General features: G+C 42.3%; 2 protein-coding genes across 2 annotated transcripts in view; both read left to right on the top strand.

Annotated features, from left to right (window-relative positions):
• NUP107 (nucleoporin 107) overlaps nucleotides 1-498 on the top strand; it is a 48,271-nt gene extending 47,773 nt beyond the window's left edge. Inside the window, exon 28 of the mRNA XM_028110855.2 lies at nucleotides 202-498. Within this exon, the coding sequence (XP_027966656.1) occupies nucleotides 202-309 (108 nt within the window). The 3' untranslated portion in view covers nucleotides 310-498. The remainder of the gene's footprint in view (nucleotides 1-201) is intronic.
• A 3,627-nt stretch (nucleotides 499-4,125) lies between these two features.
• SLC35E3 (solute carrier family 35 member E3) lies at nucleotides 4,126-20,152 on the top strand. The gene is made up of 5 exons (XM_028110763.2): nucleotides 4,126-4,710; nucleotides 5,581-5,691; nucleotides 9,924-10,082; nucleotides 13,753-13,835; nucleotides 18,101-20,152. The coding sequence occupies exons 1-5, from the start codon at nucleotides 4,309-4,311 to the stop codon at nucleotides 18,285-18,287; spliced, it is 942 nt and encodes a 313-aa protein (XP_027966564.1). The 5' UTR covers nucleotides 4,126-4,308; the 3' UTR covers nucleotides 18,288-20,152.
• The last annotated feature ends 485 nt before the right edge of the window (nucleotides 20,153-20,637 follow it).

Genomic DNA, 20,637 nt, shown 5'->3' on the forward strand with positions numbered 1-20,637 from the left:
TCGTAAACACTTAGAAGTAAATAGACTGGCTCAAAGAAATAGCTTTGAAGTTCTTGGACCACACTAACATACTGGCCTCTGGCTACATAAATCTTAAAGAGGAATTTCTTCTTACGTTAAGCTAATCGGGTTGATTAAGTGACTATAAATTCATATATTCTCCCTTGTTCTCATTCTTAACTTTTCTTTTCTTAAAATCAGGTATTTTCTAAGGAAGAACTAAGGAAATTGTTGCAGAAGTTAAGAGAGTCCTCTCTAATGCTCCTAGACCAGGGACTTGATCCATTAGGATATGAAATTCAGTCATAATCCATCCACTCTGCGATCTCACTAATTTCTATGATAAATGGAGTGTCTTGTAAAATATATGTATTTGTAATTACTGGGTTTTGTCTTTTGCATTGTCATGGGGAAAATGAAAATTTAGACATTTGCATTTTGTATTTTTCAGAATATTATGGTGATACTTTGAAAATTTAATGTATTATATCAGTATTTCCCTGTGTTTATTAATAAAATTATATAAAAATTAAAATTTTCTGTTCTTACAAGTTCCAGGATTGTCTCTTATGTAATAAGAAATTAAGTTTCCTATTATCATACTTTTCTCCTGTGAGCATAAATCCTCTGATATCTTAAAAGCGCACAAGCGCTCTCTCTTTCTCTGTAAGATAAATAAAATCTTTAATATATATGACCAAAAGAACCCTCTCAGAATATACAAAGAACTCTGACAATTCAATAATAAAGCAAAAAGGGCAGAAGAATAGATGATTCATAAAGGAAGGGAATATGCATAACCAGAAAGCCCATGAAAAAGTACTCAAATCAATAGGGAATGCAAATGAAAACCACAATGAGATATCACCACATATCTATATAAATGGCTAAAATCAAAAAGACAACACCAAATTGTGGAGCAACTGTGACTGATAACGGTGGGGGAATATAAAATGGTACACTCTGGGAAAAGTTTTGAATTTATTATAAACACGTACCCTTTAACATAGAAATTTCACTCATATATTTACTCAAGAGAAATGAAAATAAATTCCACAAAAACACTTGTGCAAATGTATTCATAGCAGCATTATTTATAATAGCCCCAAACTGGAAATGACCCAAATTACCATCGGTAGGATGACCAAACAAGCACACTACTCGGCAATATAAAAAGGAAAGAACTGCTCCACTCAACAACAGAACCTAGAAACTAGAAGTACATACCATACGATCCACTTATATGAAGTTCTAGAACAGTCAAAACCATGGTGAAGGAAAAATGAAAGTGGTTTCCTCTTGCGCATGGGGGGGTGGGGATTTTCTAGGGAATTTTGTGAGGTGATGGAACTGTATCTCAACGGGTATGGGTTACATAGGTGCATCCATTTATCAAAAAACATACAGTTTAGATTATTGCATTTGAGTGAATGTAAATTTGCTTCTAAAAGATCAAATGGAGAGGTGAGGAGTAGGTACACATGCCAATGGCAGCTGTTGAAACCAGGTGACAGATATTTTAACTTAGCACAAGTTTGAAATTTTCCATAATAAAAAGGAGGGCAAGTGGGCCAGGAGCCAGAGAAATTTGGGTGGGAATCTTACTCTCATCCCTCTAGCTGCAAGGTAACAGCCATGAACCTCTATTTTCAACATCGGTAAATGAGAATAAAGATAAAAATCACACTTCAGGACAAGTAAAGATGAGGACTACTGTGCTTTGTTAAGGAGGTAGAGAAAGCCGCTTAACCAATTAAATCAGTCTGGAGAAGGGCAGTTTCCAGAACAGTAGAAACCTGGATTAAATGGCAAATACGGAGTTAGACTCAGTAACTCTAACCCAACAGGCATTTGAAATCCACTAGATACTGTTATATTTTAACCCAAATTTCAGATTTCATATCATAACTATCTTCAAATATTGCAAGATAAATAGATGAATGATAAAAAGATTATTTATTATCCATGCTAAAATTATCAGTCCAAATCTATAACCACAAGGAGACAATGAATTGAGTAGACTAAATGAAGACAGGGTGCCACGGCTCTTAATTGGGGAGCAGGTTTAGGTAAACATTGTAAATCGTTGATTAGAGGGTTCTGTAGACCCCAAACTAGAAGGGAGGACGGCAATATAAACAGTGGAAAGGGCACATGGTGTGGTATGAATCCATAGAATTTGGTGGCATGATAGGAAGTTTAAAAGCTTTTCAGGAAGACCATGTTAGGAAAACTAGACTAGACTTTGCCTAATTAACTTCTACTCATTCTCCTATCTTAAAGATTCATTTCCTTGCGGAACCTCTTGACCACCTCCTCCTCCCCAAGTTTAGATCTGATTGTCTTACACCTTCACAGGACCATATTTTATTACTTCAAAATATTCATTTATCATAGTTGATCATTGTTTACTACCAGTCTTCTCTAAGTTAGAAGGGAGAGGGTCTGGTCTGGCTTTACTCTCCACAATCTTCCAAGTGCCAAATTTAGTGCCTGGCACAAAACAGGTGCTCAATATTTGAATAATTCTTACATCAAAGAGGAAATTAAAACTGTCAATCAAACTACTTAGGAATTAAGGACAGAATATTAAAATGTCCTGAGGACTGTGGGTAAAGCTATTCTCAGGGGGGAAACTCATAGCCTAAGTCCTTTGATTTCTTTATTATTTTATTTTCTCAAAGATTTTATTTATTTTAGAGAGCGACCACGTGTGCCCATGTCCAGGTGAGCAGGGGGAAGAGCAGAGAGGGATGGGAAGGGAAAAGGAGACAATCTCTAGCAGACTCTGGGCCGCTGAGCACAGGGCTCCAGACTAGGGGGCTCCATCCCACCACCCTGAGGTCATGACCTGAGTGGAAACCAAGAGTTGTGCTCAACCCACTGAGCCACCCAGGTGCCCCTAAGTCCTTTTATTTTTATTTAAAGATTTATTTATTTGACAGAGAGCGAGAGCACAAGGGCAGGAACACAAGCAGGGGGAGCGCGAGAGGAAGAAGCAGGCTTCCCATTGAGCAGGGAGCCTGGATCCCAGGACCCTGGGATCATGACCTGAGCCGAAGGCAGACGCTTAACGACTGAGCCACCCAGGCACCCCAGTCCTTTTATTTTTAAATAAATTAACTGAACATTCTATTCAAGAAATTAGGGGGAAAAAGAAAAAAAGTAATAACTTGAATCAAAATCACTAGAAGTAATCTTTGAAAAGGGGGAAAAAAAGTAATAACTTGAATCAAAATCACTAGAAGTAATCTTTGAAAAGGCCAATAAAATAGTCAAACTACTGGGATGCTGGGTGGCTCAGTCGGTTAAGCATATTCTTTCAGCTCAGGCTCAAGTCATGATCCCAGGGTCCTGGGATCCAGTCCCCCATCGGGCTCCCTGCTCAGCAGGGATCCTGCTTCTCCCCCTGCCTCCTGCTCCCCCTGCTTGTGCTCTCTCTCTCTGACAAAAAAAAAAAAAAAAAAGCTTAAAATAGTCAAATTACCGGCAAGAATAATCAAGGGACAAAGAAAACCCAAATGCATAGTTTTTACAATAATAAAATACGGTAGATCACTATACACAACCCTAACCAAGTATTAGGACATTTAAGTTAAACGTACACTTTTCTAGAAAGGCCCAACATGGATTCAAAAAGAAGAAAATCTAAATAGTGTACTAACAATGATGAGCATGAGAGTTCATCATACTATTTTGCTTATTTTGATTTTTAAAATAAAGTGTTTAAAAATACGCTTTCAAGAAGTAATGCTTTCCCCTCTCTAGTGATGACTACATTTGCTCAGCGTCTGTCCCATACATAAAACTGGCCAATAGCGTCTGCACTCCAGCAGCCTGAGAGCAGCCGTCTGGCATGTGAGTCATCTGACACAAAGGAAATGTCCAACATCAAGAGAGGAGTCCCAGATGGACCCCACCAGAGCCTGGGTTAGGCGACCAAGGAGGTGAGGGACCGAGGATGCAGTTTTGTCTCACGCAGAGCCCAACGCGCCTGCGCAGGGTAGACACTGCTCCACCCACAGCTCGGGGGCGGAAGCACTGGAGCCCCGAGCCACGTGGTCGCGGGCGGAGGGGGGCGGGGCTCGCGGGACGTGCTGCCGCGTCGGCACCAGCTGAATGGGCGGCGGCCGAGCATGTGTGTGGCGCTGAGGCTGCCGCTCGCCCGGGACGCGGAGAGTGCATGCCTCTCCCGGGCCAGACGGTGAAGCCGGAGAGGACGTGGAGGCAGCGGCGGAGGGGAAGAGCGGCGGGAGACAGGCTGGGCATCCCTCTCGGGGGCTGGAGGGCCCCGGCTTGGCGGGGGTTATGGCATCGCTTGCGGACCGAATGCGAGGCAACGGGCGCATCGCCGCTGGGCTCCTGCTCAACCTACTGGTGTCCATCTGCATCGTGTTCCTCAACAAATGGATCTATGTGCACCACGGCTTCCCTAACATGAGCCTGACCCTGGTGCACTTCGTGGTCACCTGGCTGGGCTTGTACATCTGCCAGAAGCTGGACATCTTTGCCCCCAAAAGTCTACCGCCTTCCAAACTCCTCCTCCTGGCCCTCAGCTTCTGCGGCTTCGTAGTCTTCACCAATCTCTCTCTGCAGAACAACACCATAGGCACCTATCAGCTGGCCAAGGCCATGACCACGCCGGTCATCATAGTCATCCAGACCCTCTGCTACAAGAAAACCTTCTCTACCAAAATACAGCTCACGCTGGTGAGTAGCTTCAGCTTCGCGAGGCACACCTTTAACAATCCACCTCCTGGACCGTCTTTCTCCCCGGGAAATTTGAATGTTTAACCTTGCGTCACGCTCTTTCCCCATCATCTTGAAATCCACAAATGAGTCATCTGTGACCATGTGAACCTCAGGCTTATTTGGGAGAGATGAAAAAAGTCATCTTGGCACTCTGTCGGGCTCCTAGCCCAGGAAGAGTGTGCTTGTGTGAGTTTTCGTAACTACTGTTTGATGGAAATCCTTAAATTCTGTGATTGGTAAGAAAAGAAATCTGTATTGTGTTACGCAATTCAGTGTATCAGAATATCTGCAAAATCTCAAACTGAAAAGCGGCCCTCCTTTGACGCAGGGGAATCAAATCATGTAAACGTTAGAGGTTCAGCATAAAATATGTCTCCGAATATGTCTGCAGCGACATACTGCAGAGGTTTCTGTGTCTTTAAATAAAAGGAGATGATAATTTTAGCACTTAATGATTTACAGTATTTAAATTCTTAATGCTTTGGTTATACGTTCATGCTTACATGTTGTTTAGACACTAGTTGGGGGGGCCCATTTACTCCTCTGTGCTTGCAGGTCGTATGTATTTGTTGCAAATTTAAATGCATTGATTCATTATTTTACCCAGAATTTTAAGTAGAATCAAATATGAACATAAATATAGAATTAACATTTCACTTTGAGGAAATCGGTTTGTTTTCTCAAATGGAAAAAAAAAATCCATTTATAGAGGTTCACTGTTTCCCAGTGATGTTTTTATGATTAACCTTGTAAGACAACATGAAAGGAATACTAAGTTTATGTCTCATGAATTTAATCTAAACAACATTTGCCTCTTTTTCTTTACAGATTCCTATAACTTTAGGTGTAATCCTAAATTCTTATTACGATGTGAAGTTTAATTTCCTTGGAATGGTGTTTGCCGCTCTTGGTGTTTTAGTTACATCCCTTTATCAAGTGGTTGGTAATTTTTTTTTCTTTATATGCCTTTTTAGCAGATTTCATAAATTTTGAAGCTGTATCCCAAGGTTTAGAAAATACAGTATAGAGACAATAGGCTGTTGGGAAGAAATCATAATTGCATAAATTGTCTGACTCAAGGTGAAGAGAAGAAAGGAGACAGAGAAACTTGGGTGTATGATGCTCCAAATACCTCCCTACCTGTTGTAAGTGTATAATCCCCATGCTTAACAATTTGATTTTGGGGGGATACTATAGCATTACCTGAGAAATCTTAACAAAATGAGTAGTAAGACTTCGTACTTGAAACTGAGAGCTTTGGTTAAATTTATGATTACTCTTTAATTACAAGATTACTGTGAAGGAATGAGTACCTTTCCAAAATTGGAACAGGGAAGGAAAACTTCAGATTTATAAATCTTTGCCTCAAAAAATATGCTGCTGTTACAACTTGTATGTCAGCTTCCAGTGATTTGTGTGCATCCGTATTTTCTAGCAATGGGTATTTCACTTCTGGTACTGTCGTAGCACGGTGCCTTGCCTACAGCAGGTACTCATTAAAAATTTGTGCATGGATCCACTTACTTCATTACCATAAAATCTCAACAAGTGTGGTTTTTGTTTCTTACGTAGTGGGGAAAAATAACTTGGTGTAGGGTGCAGTGAAACAGTATTTTCTCTATACTGAAAACCTTGGACTGGAAATTCTGGGTGTGCCTGCATGGGGAGTCAGAGCCGCAATGTGTAACCAATTTTCTTTTTTCACAAATATCTGCTGGTTATAAACTAAGGCATTCTTGTTCTGCATGCTATAACTTTAAGAATACAGCCTTACATCTGAAACTTTCTAGTACTGATCATTTCAGAAACATTGTTATATAAACATTGTGGGGCTGTGGGAAGAAGCAGTGTAAATAAGAGACCAGTGTCGTGAAAGGACGGAGCACCCACTCAGTGCTGTCATTTGGCTCTAAGATATTCTGTCTTTCACTACAGAGAGGAATGAGAGCAAGCTCAGCCTTGTGCTTTAAGAAGATTGTACTTAGATGTACTTCAGTGAGTTTAAATTTTGTTACTAGATACAGTAAGTGAACATTCCTGTTTGTCTTTTTTTGTTAAACAGACCTTTTCTTTTTTTCTTTTTTCTTTTTTTTTTTGGCCCAGGAGGGATTAACTGTTTATTAAGCATCAGAATTTCTTGTATTCCTTATGCATAATTTCAACTCCACATATTCACTGTCCTTGCCAATATGACCATTTTTTGTTTCCACAAGTCTCAAAATTGCTGTAGATTAGAATCAAAGGATTGTGTATCCCTCAGGTACATATTTGAAATGGGATTGCCTAAGGAATGGTTGTGGACAAACTAATAGGCAGAGCTTTCTATTATTAAAAAATAGTAAAAGTACTGTTAAGGAATTAGGTATATTCCCCAAAAGTTCATTTTTTTAAAAAAGTTGTATTTTCCCATTGTATCCAGCTGTAATTTCTAAGTTATTTCTTCTTATACTGCTAGGGCATTAAAAGGAGTTAAAAGATGAGTGATCAGGTATTAGCTTTAGTTGTGGAAAGACGGTTGACTCCCTTATTCATTCGTTCAGCAGACATTCCTTCAGCTTGATGCTCGGCCTTGAAGATCCAAAGATGAAAAGCAGCTAAAATCCAGCGCTGTAGAGACACTAGCTGTAGTACATTAGCTGTAGACAGCCAGTCACAAGCAGTGTAGCCGAGGGTATGAGGAAAGTTCTGAGGAACACCGGGGAGGAAGTGGCAGTTCTTCAAGGGGGTAATGAGGTAAGACTTTATGGAAAAGTTGACAATTTAAATGGAGGGGCCCACAGGAGTTTGCTTAGCAGAGAAATACAGCAGAGGTCTTTCTTTGCAAAGATGTGTGACAGTACGGAGCATTTTTGGAGAACTTGATGTATTTGGTGAGACTGTAGTTGCATCGCGGGAGGCTGAGGCTTACGGGTGGGTGAGACCAGATGGCACATGCTAAGGAAGCGTGCCCTTTATCCTGCAGGCGCCAGGAAAGGGGTTTAGATAGGGGAGTGGCTTGATCGGTCTCTGTGTTTCAGCAAATTAACTCTGGTGGCACATGATGGGTGAAGGCTCTCCACGGTTCAAGGGGAAGACAAGGAAGGCACTGAACAAAACAGTGATAGAGGCCAGAAACCTTTTGGAGAAGGAATTAGCGGGACTGGACCGAATGTAGAATGAGAAAAGTAAGGCCTCCCATCCTTGGGGGAGATTAGGTCTTTAATTATGGGAGCAACAGTAAGTAAGTACTGAGTTGGTTTTAGAACAGTCCCTGCAGATTGTGTAAGTGAAGGCGGCCGGTAAGCTGTTGACATTTGGGGATTAAGGATGCCCTGAGAACGGAGGTCAGAGCTGGAGATGTCTTCAGGTGTAAGTGAGATCAGTCAGGGAGATAAAAGAAAAAGGCCAGACATCTACCTTAAAAATAGTAAATGAAGGAAGACGTGAGTGAGGAAACAGTGCAGACCAGAAGTCAAGTTCCCCCAGGAGAAATTTGCCGGGCCTGCAGAGAGCCCCGTCAGGCAGAGCACAGAGGGGTGACCTTTGGAGGTGACGGTGCCCTTTGGGAGAGCAGTTGCATTTAGAGCGATGGCGGGCAGAAGCACAGAGGGGAAGTGGAGGCCCTGAGAAGAGCCACCGTTCCAGGAGGCTGTGCGGCAGGCACGCAGCCGCTTGGGCAGGCTGCTAAAGAAACCGAGGGCCTGGCCTCCACACTCTGCATCCGTTTTTGCTCCCTGCGCCCCTGCCCCCCCCAGGAGCAGGCCGTGGGAGAATCGATTCTTTGTCCTTCATACTCACAGAAGCCTCTCAGTGAAGGCTGGCGGGAGTATGTTTCAAATTTCCTGCTTTTCTGCTTTTGTCCTGGTGAATTTCTGTAGCGTAGCCTTCAAGTTTATAGAACAGGATACCCAGATCTACAGGAAAAAGAATTATGTAGGAGCAGTTATTCGAAAGCCTGGCTGTTCTTGCCAGATCTTATTCAAGCAGCCCTGTCAGGCTTTCTTTAAAGCCTTCTTTTTAGTCATATTTGCGAAACATTTTGAGGACTGATGGGATTTGAGGTTTTGAGGTGTTGGTTCCCCTGGATGACATAGTCTTTTATTTTTTTGAATCTTTTTAAAAGATTTTATTTATTTTAGAAAAAGAGAGAGCATGAGTGAGGGGGAGGAGCAGAGAGAGAGAGAGACATAAGCCAGCTCTGCACTGAGTGTGGAGCCCAACTCAGGCTCGATCCCACGCCCCTGAGATCATGACCTGAGCCGAAATCAAGGGTTGGATGCTTAACTGACTGAGCCACCCAGGCACCCTCTGAATGATGTAGTCTTTTTTTTTTTTTTTTAAGATCTTATTTATTTATTTGACAGAGAGCACAAGCAGGGGGAGTGGAAGGCAGGCAGAGAGAGAAGCAGGCTTACTGCAGAGCAGGGAGCCTGATGTGGGACTTGATCCCAGGACCCTGAGATCACGTCCTGGGCCAAAGGTAGATGCTTCACTGACTGAGCCACCCTGGCACCCCTGAATGATACAGTCTTTTAAAAGGATTTGTGATTATTTAATTTCTTCAAGTGTATTGGATTACCCACAGAAAAATCATCCACAAAGAAGAAAATTCCTTCTGCCATTGATTGGGGTTTTCTAACGCGAATGAAAAGGCCTCACATACTTTTCTAGCCACCCACATTGGCAGCCAGGGTAGCTGAGGTTCCTGTCAATCCCTAATTAGTCTGCCCCGCTCACCCCCTACTTCTTTTTTGGGGGGGCAGTTTTAGAAAGAAATGAAGTCTAGCACTGCGTCTCTGTTCTTGCTTATCACCTAAATTTCCATTCTTGTCTCCTTTCCCCAAGATCTCTGATACTCATGGGCCCCTGTGTGAATTCATTGACTTGCTCATTTACTAGGGTCGGCAGGGAAGAGAGGATATTTTTTCTCCTTCTGTATAACTGAGAAGAAAATAGATTGTCATACACTGAATTTGTAAAGCTCCTTTCATCCAAGGTGCTTAAAGGACATTTGTATACATTAATGATCTTTTTTTTCTAATTGATCTTTGGAGTCTTGTAGAATAATTAGGCATTTCCTCTTCCCCCAGCCCTGCCCTAAGTTCCCATCCCTGTGACTAGAGTCGCATCTTTTGTTTACTAGGCGATGGTATTTTTTCCCTACCTTACGTGTTTTGTCTCCTGATTTTCAGTGGGTAGGAGCCAAACAGCATGAATTGCAAGTGAACTCGATGCAGCTGTTGTACTACCAGGCCCCAATGTCCTCCGCCATGTTGCTGGTCGCCGTGCCCATCTTTGAGCCAGTGTTTGGAGAAGGAGGAATATTTGGCCCCTGGTCAGTGTCCGCATTGGTAAGTTCTGATTGTTTTGCTAAGAAACAAGAGAATCATCCCTCTGCGATTAGTGCAATTTTTAGTTTTCCACACACAATCTCACACCCTCACACTTAATCTTCATAATCACCCTTGAAGGGAGGCAAGCGAAGGATTATTTTTCAGATGAAGAGACTGAGATGAAGCGTGTGTGTGTCTGTGTGTCTGTAATTTTATAGACATGGAATCATGTCATATATGCTGTTTTTATCATGGATTCCTTTTCCCCAGCCCTGCTCCCCACACACATTCAACATTTCATTTCCCCATCTCTGCCCTTGGAGGTAAGTGATGTTAACATTCTAGTGCATGTTCTTCCATATTTTTCTCTGGGCTATCCATACCCACATAAACAATACACACACACACACACACGTATATACATAAATTAAACATTTGTTTCTTTTACAAAAGTGGAATAACAAATAATTTTCTGCATCTTGCTTTTCTCGCTTCATATCTCATGAACATCTCTTCAGAACATTCTGTTCAGTGTCCATATAATAGATCCAGTTCTTGACCCCTGTGAACAGTGTTGCAGTAAGCGTCCTTATACATATGTCTTTAGGAACTGGTACTTTTTTTCTTTTGGAATAGAGTCCTAAGAGTAGAATTGCCAGATCAAAGGAAGTGTACTTTGGGGACATTTTAAGTTAGAAAGTATAATCCCCTCCTTAGGGAAGGAATTTCTGCTTCCTGCAACTTTAACCTTTGGAACACAGTCCGTAGAAAAGGCTTGTTTGTTGGTGGTGTTAATTTATCAAACCTACATAGCCCTTACTCTATTCCAAGAACTACTCTAACACTTTGCGAATGTTAACTTATTTAATCCTCATAACAACTTTATTAGGTGGATACTATTGTTACCCTTATATTTATGATATAGGATGAGGAAACTGAGGGACAGAGTTAAGTAGCTGACTCAAGATCCCACAGCCGGTAAGCAGACCCAGAGCCTGAGTCCAAGCATGCTGGCTCCAAAACTCTTTTTTTTTTTTAAAGATTTTTTAAATTTATTTATTTGACAGATAGCAAGAGCAGGAACACAAGCAGGGGGAGTGGGAGAGGGAGAAGCAGGCCCCCCGCTGAGCAGGGAGCCCGATGCAGGGCTTGATCCCAGGACCCTGGGATCATGACCTGAGCTGAAGGCAGACGCTTCACAACTGAGCCACCCAGGCGCCCCTCCAAACCCATATTCTTAAGTGCTCTGCTCTACTGCCTGTGAACAGAATGCTAGTGGTTTCAAATTCAGATACTTTGCATATAACCTTTTTTCCACAGTAGAAATCACTTGTCCGTCTCTCAGATAATATTTTCTCTTGATTTTACAAAAGTTGTAGTCATCTTGGTTACCTGGTCTTCAAACTCTTGCAGCACAGATACCTTAAGCCAGGAGGTTTAAACTCGCAGGAGGGTGCTTTGTGCGATAAGCCCCCTGACAGATTCGAAGAAGAGAAAAGCAGCCCCCAAAAGTCAGAGGAACTAAGAACATAGCAGTGTGAGTCCACTGAATAAGAACAAGTCACCTTCGTTCCTTAATGTCCCTAGAGGGCATTGTTGCCTCAAAGTAGAGCATGTAATTGTGTTTTCAGTGACCAGCCAAGTCATCAAGAAGTACGTGTGTAACATTCTGTCAACTCAATAAAATTAACAATGGTATATTTCTAGAAACAGTTTTTTAAGTCTTTAATGAACAAGGTTCTCTTAGTTGAAAGTATAACGGACCTCACTGTTTTAAGACGAGTGAGGTATTACTGTTTTTACCTAAATAGGACACAAGCCCAGTTCCTTCAGTCTTCCTGTGACCTCGGTGATCTAAAAGTTGATAAAAGCCTCAGGGGACAGAATGTATCTTCAAATAGGACATATTTTCTTTATTTTTTTAATTTTTATTTCTTTAAAATACTTTACTCTTTTTTTTTTTTTAAAGATTTTATTTATTTACTTGAGAGAGAGAGAGCACGAGCAGGGGGAGAGGGAGAAGCAGGCTCCCCTCTGAGCAGGGAGCCCGATGCGGGGCTCCATCCCAGGACCCTGGGATCATGACCTGAGCCGAAGGCAGACGCTTAACCGACTGAGCCACCCAGGTGCCCCAGGACATATTTTCTTTTGAATTTAAATTTCTTAAGTATCCCAGGCTCCTGGGATCGAATCGTGCATTGGGCTCTGCGCGGGAGGCCTGCTTCTCCCTCTGCCGCTCCCCCTACTTGTGCTCAGTCTCTCTGTCAAATAAATAAAAATCTTAAAAAAAAAAAAAGTATGTAAAGGTCAATGTGGCATCTCCTATAGGTCAAAAGTGTCTCCTTACTAATTAAAGGCCTATTTATGAAAAAAATTTAAATCTCTTAATAATTCAAATCATAACTGATATTTTAACTAAGGTCTCTTATTTTAGAAGTAGGAAATGACTTTATAACTTTTTAACTACAGCAGTGGGAAAGATTTGGGCAGATGTGCTATGTGCACCTAGGGGTTTTTTTGTCCCCCGTCCTCAGCCAGGCCGGTTTCTTCACATCCCACTCACATGTCCTGTGCTTTCTTGCCACCATGCTTTGGCCCCTACTGTTCCATCTGCTTGGAATCCTATCCCTTGTTCTTTCTCTAATCTGTACGTACATTCAAGTTCCAAACACTCCCTCCCTCCCCAAGCCCCAAATGATGTCTCCTGCGTAGAGATTCATAAAAAACCTGTTGTGTGTTTGCCTGTTCATGAGGCAGCACTCAAGACTCTTTTATCTATTTCCTGAGCTCACTGTCTTTCATGTGGCTAAGAGGTAGCCTAGCAGAGTGGGTTAGACACACGGCCTCCAGAACCAGGCTGCCCTGGGCTTAAATCTCAGCCTTACCACTTACTACTGTGTCATCTAAGGCAAGTTGCTTTTCCTCTCTCTGTTCGTCTGTAAAAAGGGATAATATTTTACTACCTCATGGGTGTTTGTGAGGATTAAACAAGTTAGTATATGTAGAACATTTAGGACAGCTGTTGTCATGTAATAAGTACTGTGTAAGTGCAAGCTATGATTATCATGATTTTTATGAACCATCATGATTTTATGAACCACTTGAGGAACCACTTGAGGAGTGGTTCCTAAGCTCTTTGAGGATAAGACCCTATTCTGTTCCTCAGAAGGTATGGCCTAGCTTTATAGATATCCAAAGAATGCCCATTGACTTAATTTAAATAAGAATAAATATGAGCAACTAATAGAAAAACATCTGGAAGGATACGTGCAAAGGTATTAACAGTGGTGGGTGGTTAGGATTATAGAAAGTCCTTACATTCTTTTTGCTTGTCTTTATTTTCTGATTTTTCTATATGGAATATGTATTACTTTTATAATTAGAAATTATTACAAAATAATTTTTCTTCAGATGGGTAAGAAAAATGAACCTGGAAATTCACATTCAGGCAGGATGTTATTGGAGAATTTTCCATTGCATATTGTGGACAAAATTACATTTCTGCATATTATCCATTCTGCTATTTTACCCTCAATTCTTGCTGTCTCTCAAATGGATTCTTTTAAAACTCTTGTTCTTAATGGTGGTTATTTAAGTTTTTAGAAATGCCTAATGAAATGGATTTTTACTTGATGACTATAAGGATCGCAGCTGCTTTACATTCATGATTCTTTGGGTTTATTTGTAGCTTATGGTGCTGCTCTCTGGAGGAATAGCTTTCATGGTGAACTTATCGATTTATTGGATCATTGGGAACACGTCACCAGTCACGTATCCTTTTCCTAGTAACTCACAAATGCATAGTCTTTTACATTTTCCCAAACTCTGTCACATTCATTTCCTTCTGGAGTCTTGCGCTTACAATTACGTGGCCTACATTGAGTAGCTAGACTTGTTTTCAGTCTTTTCCTGTATCTTTCCACATTAGACTCTATGGAAACTTAAAGAAAGGTGAGCCAGGGAAATGGGTTAGTTTTCTGTCTCATGAAGACTTTTTTATTTTCTTATGCGGTAAGTGACCTTTTTCCCTTATCAAAATCAACATAGAACACCAAGCCTGGTACATAGTTGAATTAAATAAGTACTTGTTGAGTGGATAACGGAGTGGACGCCACGGTTTTTAGTCATTTTGCAGTCCCTATAGTAATAAAGTACCGGTACAGCCAGTCCAAAAACAAAGGGTAACTTCGGACCATTGACATCTGACTTTTGAACATGTTTCTGTGCGTATTTGGGTACGGGTGTGTCTGTATTTCTCAGTATTACTTCCAATCAGGAAATGAAATCAGGCCTTAGAGGTCTGAATCATTTTTAACATTTTGCTTGTCATTCTGTTTCTCTTCTCGTTTCACTCCATCTCTACTCTTAAGCAAAGGCAAAGAAGGATTTCCCCAAATCAGAGAGGTAGTTTAGAAACATTGAATCCAAGTGTGCTGATTTATTTAAATGAGCGAGCACTGAGATGTCAGCAAAGTAAAAAAGCAGCCTATTTGCCAACTATCAATAAATACCAACAACAGTTATAATAAAAGTAATTTTTCTAAAAAAAACCCCAACACTTAATAAATGTTTATTTTGCACCAGGCACGTTGGAAAGAAACACTTCGGGTATATTAGGCATCAGACTCTCAAAGCAGCTCCGTGAGGTAAATTCTATCACTGTATTTTGCAGAACAGGAAGCAGAGGTGCAGAGAGGTTAAGTAACACGCTTACGGTCCTATAGCTGAGAAGTGTGGTGTCCAGATTTGAACCCACACGTTCTAGTCCCAGACCTTTTACACCACGCTGCCGAATCAAGGCATCCAGTGATGTGCCCTGATTAAGAACATTCGTTCAACAAATATTTATTGAACCCCCACTATAAACCATGCATTGACTTAATAGGTGCTTACATGATGAGTATCTACCATATGTTGGGCCCTGGAGATACAGTAGTGAGCAAAAATGCTTGCTCTCCCAGGTTTCAATTCTGGTGAGGGAGACTATAAACAAGAAAAAAAATTGAAGTATACATATACAGTGTGAGGTAGTGTGAAGTGCCAAGGAGAAAAAGGAAAGCAGGAAAGAGGACCTGAAATGTTGGCGGCCGGGTTGAAACTTTAGAGGGGGCAGTCAGGAAGGCTACTTCTGCGTGAAGACCTGGTGGAAAAGAAGTCGCCCCATGCAGATTGGGATGAAGAGCGTTCCCTGCAGAGGGAGCAGCGGGGAGGCCCTGATGAGCACCCAGGAGGCCTCATGGTTGCAGCAGGGAGATGACAGGTGGAGAATAGTAAGGCTCTGAGCGGAACAGGGCGCCGGGCTGAGCAGAGCTTGTACCTGAGTGAGATGGGAAGCCGTTGGCACTTGGGGCGGGGAAATGACGTGGTTTTACCTATGTTCTAATGGGATCACTCTGGGCTACTGAGTTGAGAGTAGACTGAAGCAGGGTGTTTCAGCCTCAGTGCTGTTGACCTTGTGGGTTGGACAGTTTTCATTTGCAGAGGCCGGTCCTGTGCACCGTAGGATGTTTAGCAGCATCCTGGCTTCTACCCACTAGATGCCAGTAGCGCCCCTTTTTCCCAGTTACGACGGCCGGAAAGGTGTCCAGACGTTTTTGGTGACAAAATCAGTCCGGTTGAGAAGCACTGCACTACAAGAGGCAAGAGAAGAAGGGACCCTGGAGAAAGGATGGTGGTTTGGTACCAGGATTGGAGCCTGGGTATGTTTTCAGGTAGCACCAATGGGCTTTGCTGACAAGTCGGATGTGGAGAATAGGAGAGGAAACAGGTTGGCTCACGTGGCTTGGGCCTGAGTGCCTGGTAGGACGGCACTGCCATCAGCTGACATAGGACAGCCCGAAGGAAGTTTGGGGCTGGGGAGTTGGGGGGAGAACAAGCCTGAGAGTTCAGGGTCGGGGTCTCAGCCACAGCTCTTCCAGGGACAGTCGGGTGTCCTGTGTAGATGCTGTTTAAAGCGGTGAGTCTGGTGCAGGTCACCGAGCAAACAAGTAGAAGAAGAAGAGCCGCCCAGAGATTGGGTCCTGGGTCACGTCGGTGTTGGCTGCTGCAGAGCTGAGGGGAGCTGGCAGTGGAGGCCAAGGAGGGACGGCCGAGGAAGGGGAAGGAAGGCGTACAGGCCCACCGGGTGAGGAGGAAGGGGGTCAGCCGGGTTGAATGCCACTGACAGGTCACATCCAGGAAGGCTGGGAATTGAGGAGGGGGCTCGGGAAGGTGGAGGGCGCCCGTGTTCTGACAAGAGCTTTCTGAGTGTCGAGGGGAAAGCCTGACTGGAGCAGAGAGGGGAATTAGAGATACGGGGTATAGACCATTCCTTTTGCATTGAATTTAATGTGTATGTATTTTTTTTTACCTCACTGAAGAATTTTCTTTAAATTTGCCTTCCCTCTCGTATAACCACCTTCCACAGTTCATGAACTACTTAAAAAGAGAGGCTGAGGAGTAAAGAAACACTGAAATGTTAGAACCAGTGTGCTTTGAGATAGTTCACCGTGGGAAACGAAGCCTGTCTTCTAATGGGTAGAATTAACGTCCTGGGGAAGGGCCTCTGTCTCTCGGGAAATCCTGTGTAGTGGGTCAGGCGAGCGCAGGTCCCCTGCTGACATGGCTGGCGCTCTCCTGCCCTGAAGGAGCTGGCGGAGGCCAGAGCCAGAGGCCAGAGCCGGAGGCTTGCGGTCAGCCGGCCCCAGGTGTGCGCACCCAGCCTGGCCCGCAGCCACCGCTCTCCTCTGCCATGAGTCAGGGCTGGTGGCATCTGCAGTGTCGGGCTGCCCCAAGCCCCTGGCAGGTATTTGTTATGCATAAATACTGCTCTTGACAATGGCTGACACACGTGGTGCTTGCGGCGGGCTAAAAACTTCGTATCTATTAGCCTAGTTAATCCTGTGATGTAGCTTGTATCGATTTCCAGTGTACAGACAGGGAAGCTGAGGCACAGAGTGGTAGCTCTTTCTTTTCTTTCTTTTTTTTTTTTTAGATTTTTAAAAAAATTTATTCAACAGAGTGAGCGCTAGAGAGCACAAGCAGGGGGAGCAGCAGGCTCTCCACTGAGCAGGGAGCCCTGATGGGGGACTCGATCCCAGGACCCTGGGATCATGACCTGAGCCGAAGGCAGACACTTAACGACTGAGCCACCCAGGCGCCCCGTGGTAGCTGTTTCTAACAGCATTATTGGAAGAGTAGCTGCATACTCTGAAAACATAGGGAAGTCCTAATTCATATGGAAAAGCACATATGTAAAATATGGAAATAATTGTTAAAGGCATGCTGTGTGTTTAGTTTGTTATTTTTAAGCACAGTGATTTGGAAACCCCGAGTCCAGCAGCACGTTACTGCTGGCCACACACCACACTGGAACCTGGACTTGGAGTTGAATAGGCCCGTCCATGTTTGGACTCCCAACTCTGCCGCTTCCAAACTCTGTGATCGAAGTTACTTGAAATCCTTGAGCCCCAACGGTTATAGGATGGGAAGAGTGATATTGCAGCGAGGGTAAATGTCATGCTTAATGACATGGGGTGACACACGCATGTAACATAGCGCCTAGCATATCACTGATGCTCAGTCTCACTCCCTCCCCTTGCCCCGTTTCCCTCCCAAACTGAGGCATACTGGATGCATTTACCTTGAGTCTGCTGTCTGGTGCCACACACATCTCCCTCATTTGCCAAGGGAAGTTTATTAGAAATAGCACTATAAAACATAATCATAAATTGCTGGGCAAAATAGCTTCTCTGTACCTTGTTCTGAGTTCCTTCTCCAACCTTATAGCATAGCCCCTTTGCTCTTCTCTGGAGAGAGTCGAGATAGTTGAGGCAGTCTCCTGTCACTATTGCTGAAGCCTACTGAGAAAACTAGGATCGACCCAGACCGAAGTTCTTGTTTCTTATATGGGGCAGGGGGGGCGTGCGATTCAGTCTGTGCTTCCTGCAGTTCTTCCAGCCACGGGAAGGCTTTGCGTGCGTGCGTGTGCGTGCGTGTGTGTGTGAATATCACAATCTAACTTGTTGGTTTTGTTGATCCTTAGCCAAAAAACTCAGCTATAACATGTTTGGACACTTCAAGTTCTGCATTACTTTATTTGGAGGATATGTTTTATTTAAGGATCCATTGTCAATTAATCAGGGTCTTGGCATGTTATGCACATTATTTGGCATTCTCGCCTATACCCATTTGAAACTCAGTGAACAGGAAGGAAGTAAGAGTAAACTGGTACAGCGTCCATAATTGGGTTTTGGTGGAGAAAAGAAAGCCACCTCAAGAAGATAAAAAAGTGTTAATTCGGTGTGCAAGTTACTTTCAAAGAGGAAGAAAACATTATATTGCAAAATTCATTGAGTGATGGTTTGCAAGAAGTAGCACAAAGGATATTTTATTCATAAATAGGACTTTCTCTTCTAGAGTACCTCTAAGACCACAGCTCCAGCTTCTTTTCAAAGATTGATTATATGAAGTCTCTAGGATGGTTTGATTATGCCAAATAAAATACGTGAAACTTCCTGCTTATTTCACTTACAGAAATGAAATTATCAGTCATAGAAAGCAAAGTGTAGGAGAGAAGACCCTAAGAGAAAAATCCAAATCTAAAAGTACCATATTTCCAGTAGAAAATTGATATAAGAAGTTACACATTATCCAGAAAACTACGGTTGCTATAGGTGTTCTCTTGTTTCTGAGCTCTCAGTGATCTCTAGAAACTGTATGTGACACTGAAAAACAAAATGGCTCCATGTTTAAATGGCCCAAAGAGGAGACTATGGATGGAACTGAGCAGGTGTCTTATCCCATTCTGTTGGCCTCGTTGAGCATTTCATGTTGGTCATTTCTTATTACCACCTCCCTGCTATCACCCCCTGCCTCCCACGTTGGAGGCAGGCCTGGAGCTTTCTTTGGCACTAAAGGCTTTGTAGTGAACTCTCTTTCTACGATGGCTGAGGAAGATTTTCATGCAGCAAGTCAGGGCAAATACTATCCAAACATTAAGCAGAAACTTGGTGAAAATATGAGGAAGAGAAGTAGAAAAATAGTCAATATTTAACCAGTTCCATTAGTTTTTAAAGGATTTTAAATTTTTTTAGTTTTAAAGGATTTTAAATTTTTAAAAATTAGGTTACAAGGGAAATACAGGGTTTCCACTTAAGGAAATGTAGTGTCACACATTTCCTTGCAAAATGTGTTTCTGCCTTCCAGCTTCTTGATAGTTGAGCATTAAAAGCTGTTGTTGATAACTTCTCACAATAAATTGACTGAGACAGTCCCTCTTGTAATAAATCTTTTAAAAATATTACATATAAACTTTAAATGAAAAAACAGCTCTTAAGAGGACAAAGAGCCACATATAAAAAATATACATTTTAGGGTTTTTTTTTTTTTTTTCCTGGCCTGTTTGAAATGAAAAGCCTCACTGAAAATGTTTTGACAGAATTTCAATCTATCGGTCAGGTATCAGGTGACCAGTGTGTGTGATTTTCTGTTTTTGTTTTAAATATTCTTTGGTTCTCAGTTTCTAAAGATATTTTTTCTTGTGGTAAGAATTATGAAGCAATCTGTTTTACCAGATGAGCCTCAGGCATTATGTTTGTCTAAGAAATGTTCTCTGTGTGTGTTTAACATATAATTATTTCCCCAAAGCTGGAGAAAAGTATTTCTGTTCAGTGAGAGGATTATGTGACTTCTGCACATGAACAGCTGAGTTGATTTGTGCTATGTGGAAATTCTTTTTAACTGTAAATACTTGGGGGGTATAATCAATGTTGGGGCGGGTTATAATAAATGACTGCTGTCAATAGGAATGCAATAAAAAGATTGGAGCAAGATAGGGTAAGGGTATGTGTATATAGAAGTGAATAAAATATGTACTGGAACTGGAGTCTGATCGACATTTTTTGTCTTGAAGATGATCTTCCCACTGAAAAGGAAATCCCTGGGGGAAATGACCAGGCCCAACCACAGAAACAAACCAGAAACAGTGCTGTGGATGAACACCCACTGTCCTTTTGTTACAGATGTAACTGTACTGGTTTTTAATTTTATGTTAAATGGCCGAACTTCAGTTTTTATCTGTTACAAATAAAGAGAACCTGATATTTTTACTTTCATGTTGTGTCAGAACTTTTTAGAACCAGTGAAAGAAGGATAGCATCTGTGTGTATTTGCAGTGGTAGTGCTGGTCTGACCAGCTCCCCAAAGTGTAGAATCTAATAAAACAAAATTGTGTTATTTTAAAATAACACAGGGGCACCTGGCTGGCTCAGTCAGTAGAACATGCGACTCTTGATTTTGGGGTTCTGGGTTTGAGCCCCATGTTGGATGCAGAGATTACTTAAAAAAAATAAAATCTTTGGGGTGCCTTCGTGGCTCAGTTGGTTAAGTGTCTGCCTTCGGCTCAGATCATGATCCCAGGGTCCTGGGATCGAGTCCTGCGTCGGTCTCCCTGCTCAGCAGAGAGCCTGCTTCTCCCTCTGCCTTCTGCCCCCCCTGCTTGTGCTCTCTCTCCCTGACAAATAAATAAATAAAATCTTTAAAAAATAAAAGCAACAGCATTCATCGGGCATTCCACATTGACTCCATCAGTAAA

Source organism: Eumetopias jubatus, unplaced genomic scaffold (genome assembly GCF_037043125.1).
Source record: "Eumetopias jubatus isolate StellerSeaLion01/CBP00866 unplaced genomic scaffold, mEumJub1_p1.0 scaffold_8, whole genome shotgun sequence".
Classification (NCBI taxonomy): Eukaryota; Metazoa; Chordata; class Mammalia; order Carnivora; family Otariidae; genus Eumetopias; species Eumetopias jubatus.

Bases quoted from the DNA above. Each gene is read 5' to 3' on its own strand.
- SLC35E3 (XM_028110763.2), top strand. From the start codon at position 4,309: ATGGCATCGCTTGCGGACCGAATGCGAGGCAACGGGCGCATCGCCGCT. The intron at 5,692-9,923 runs GTTGGTAATTTT...CCTGATTTTCAG, and splicing joins TTACATCCCTTTATCAAGTG to TGGGTAGGAGCCAAACAGCA. The intron at 10,083-13,752 runs GTAAGTTCTGAT...GTTTATTTGTAG, and splicing joins CCTGGTCAGTGTCCGCATTG to CTTATGGTGCTGCTCTCTGG.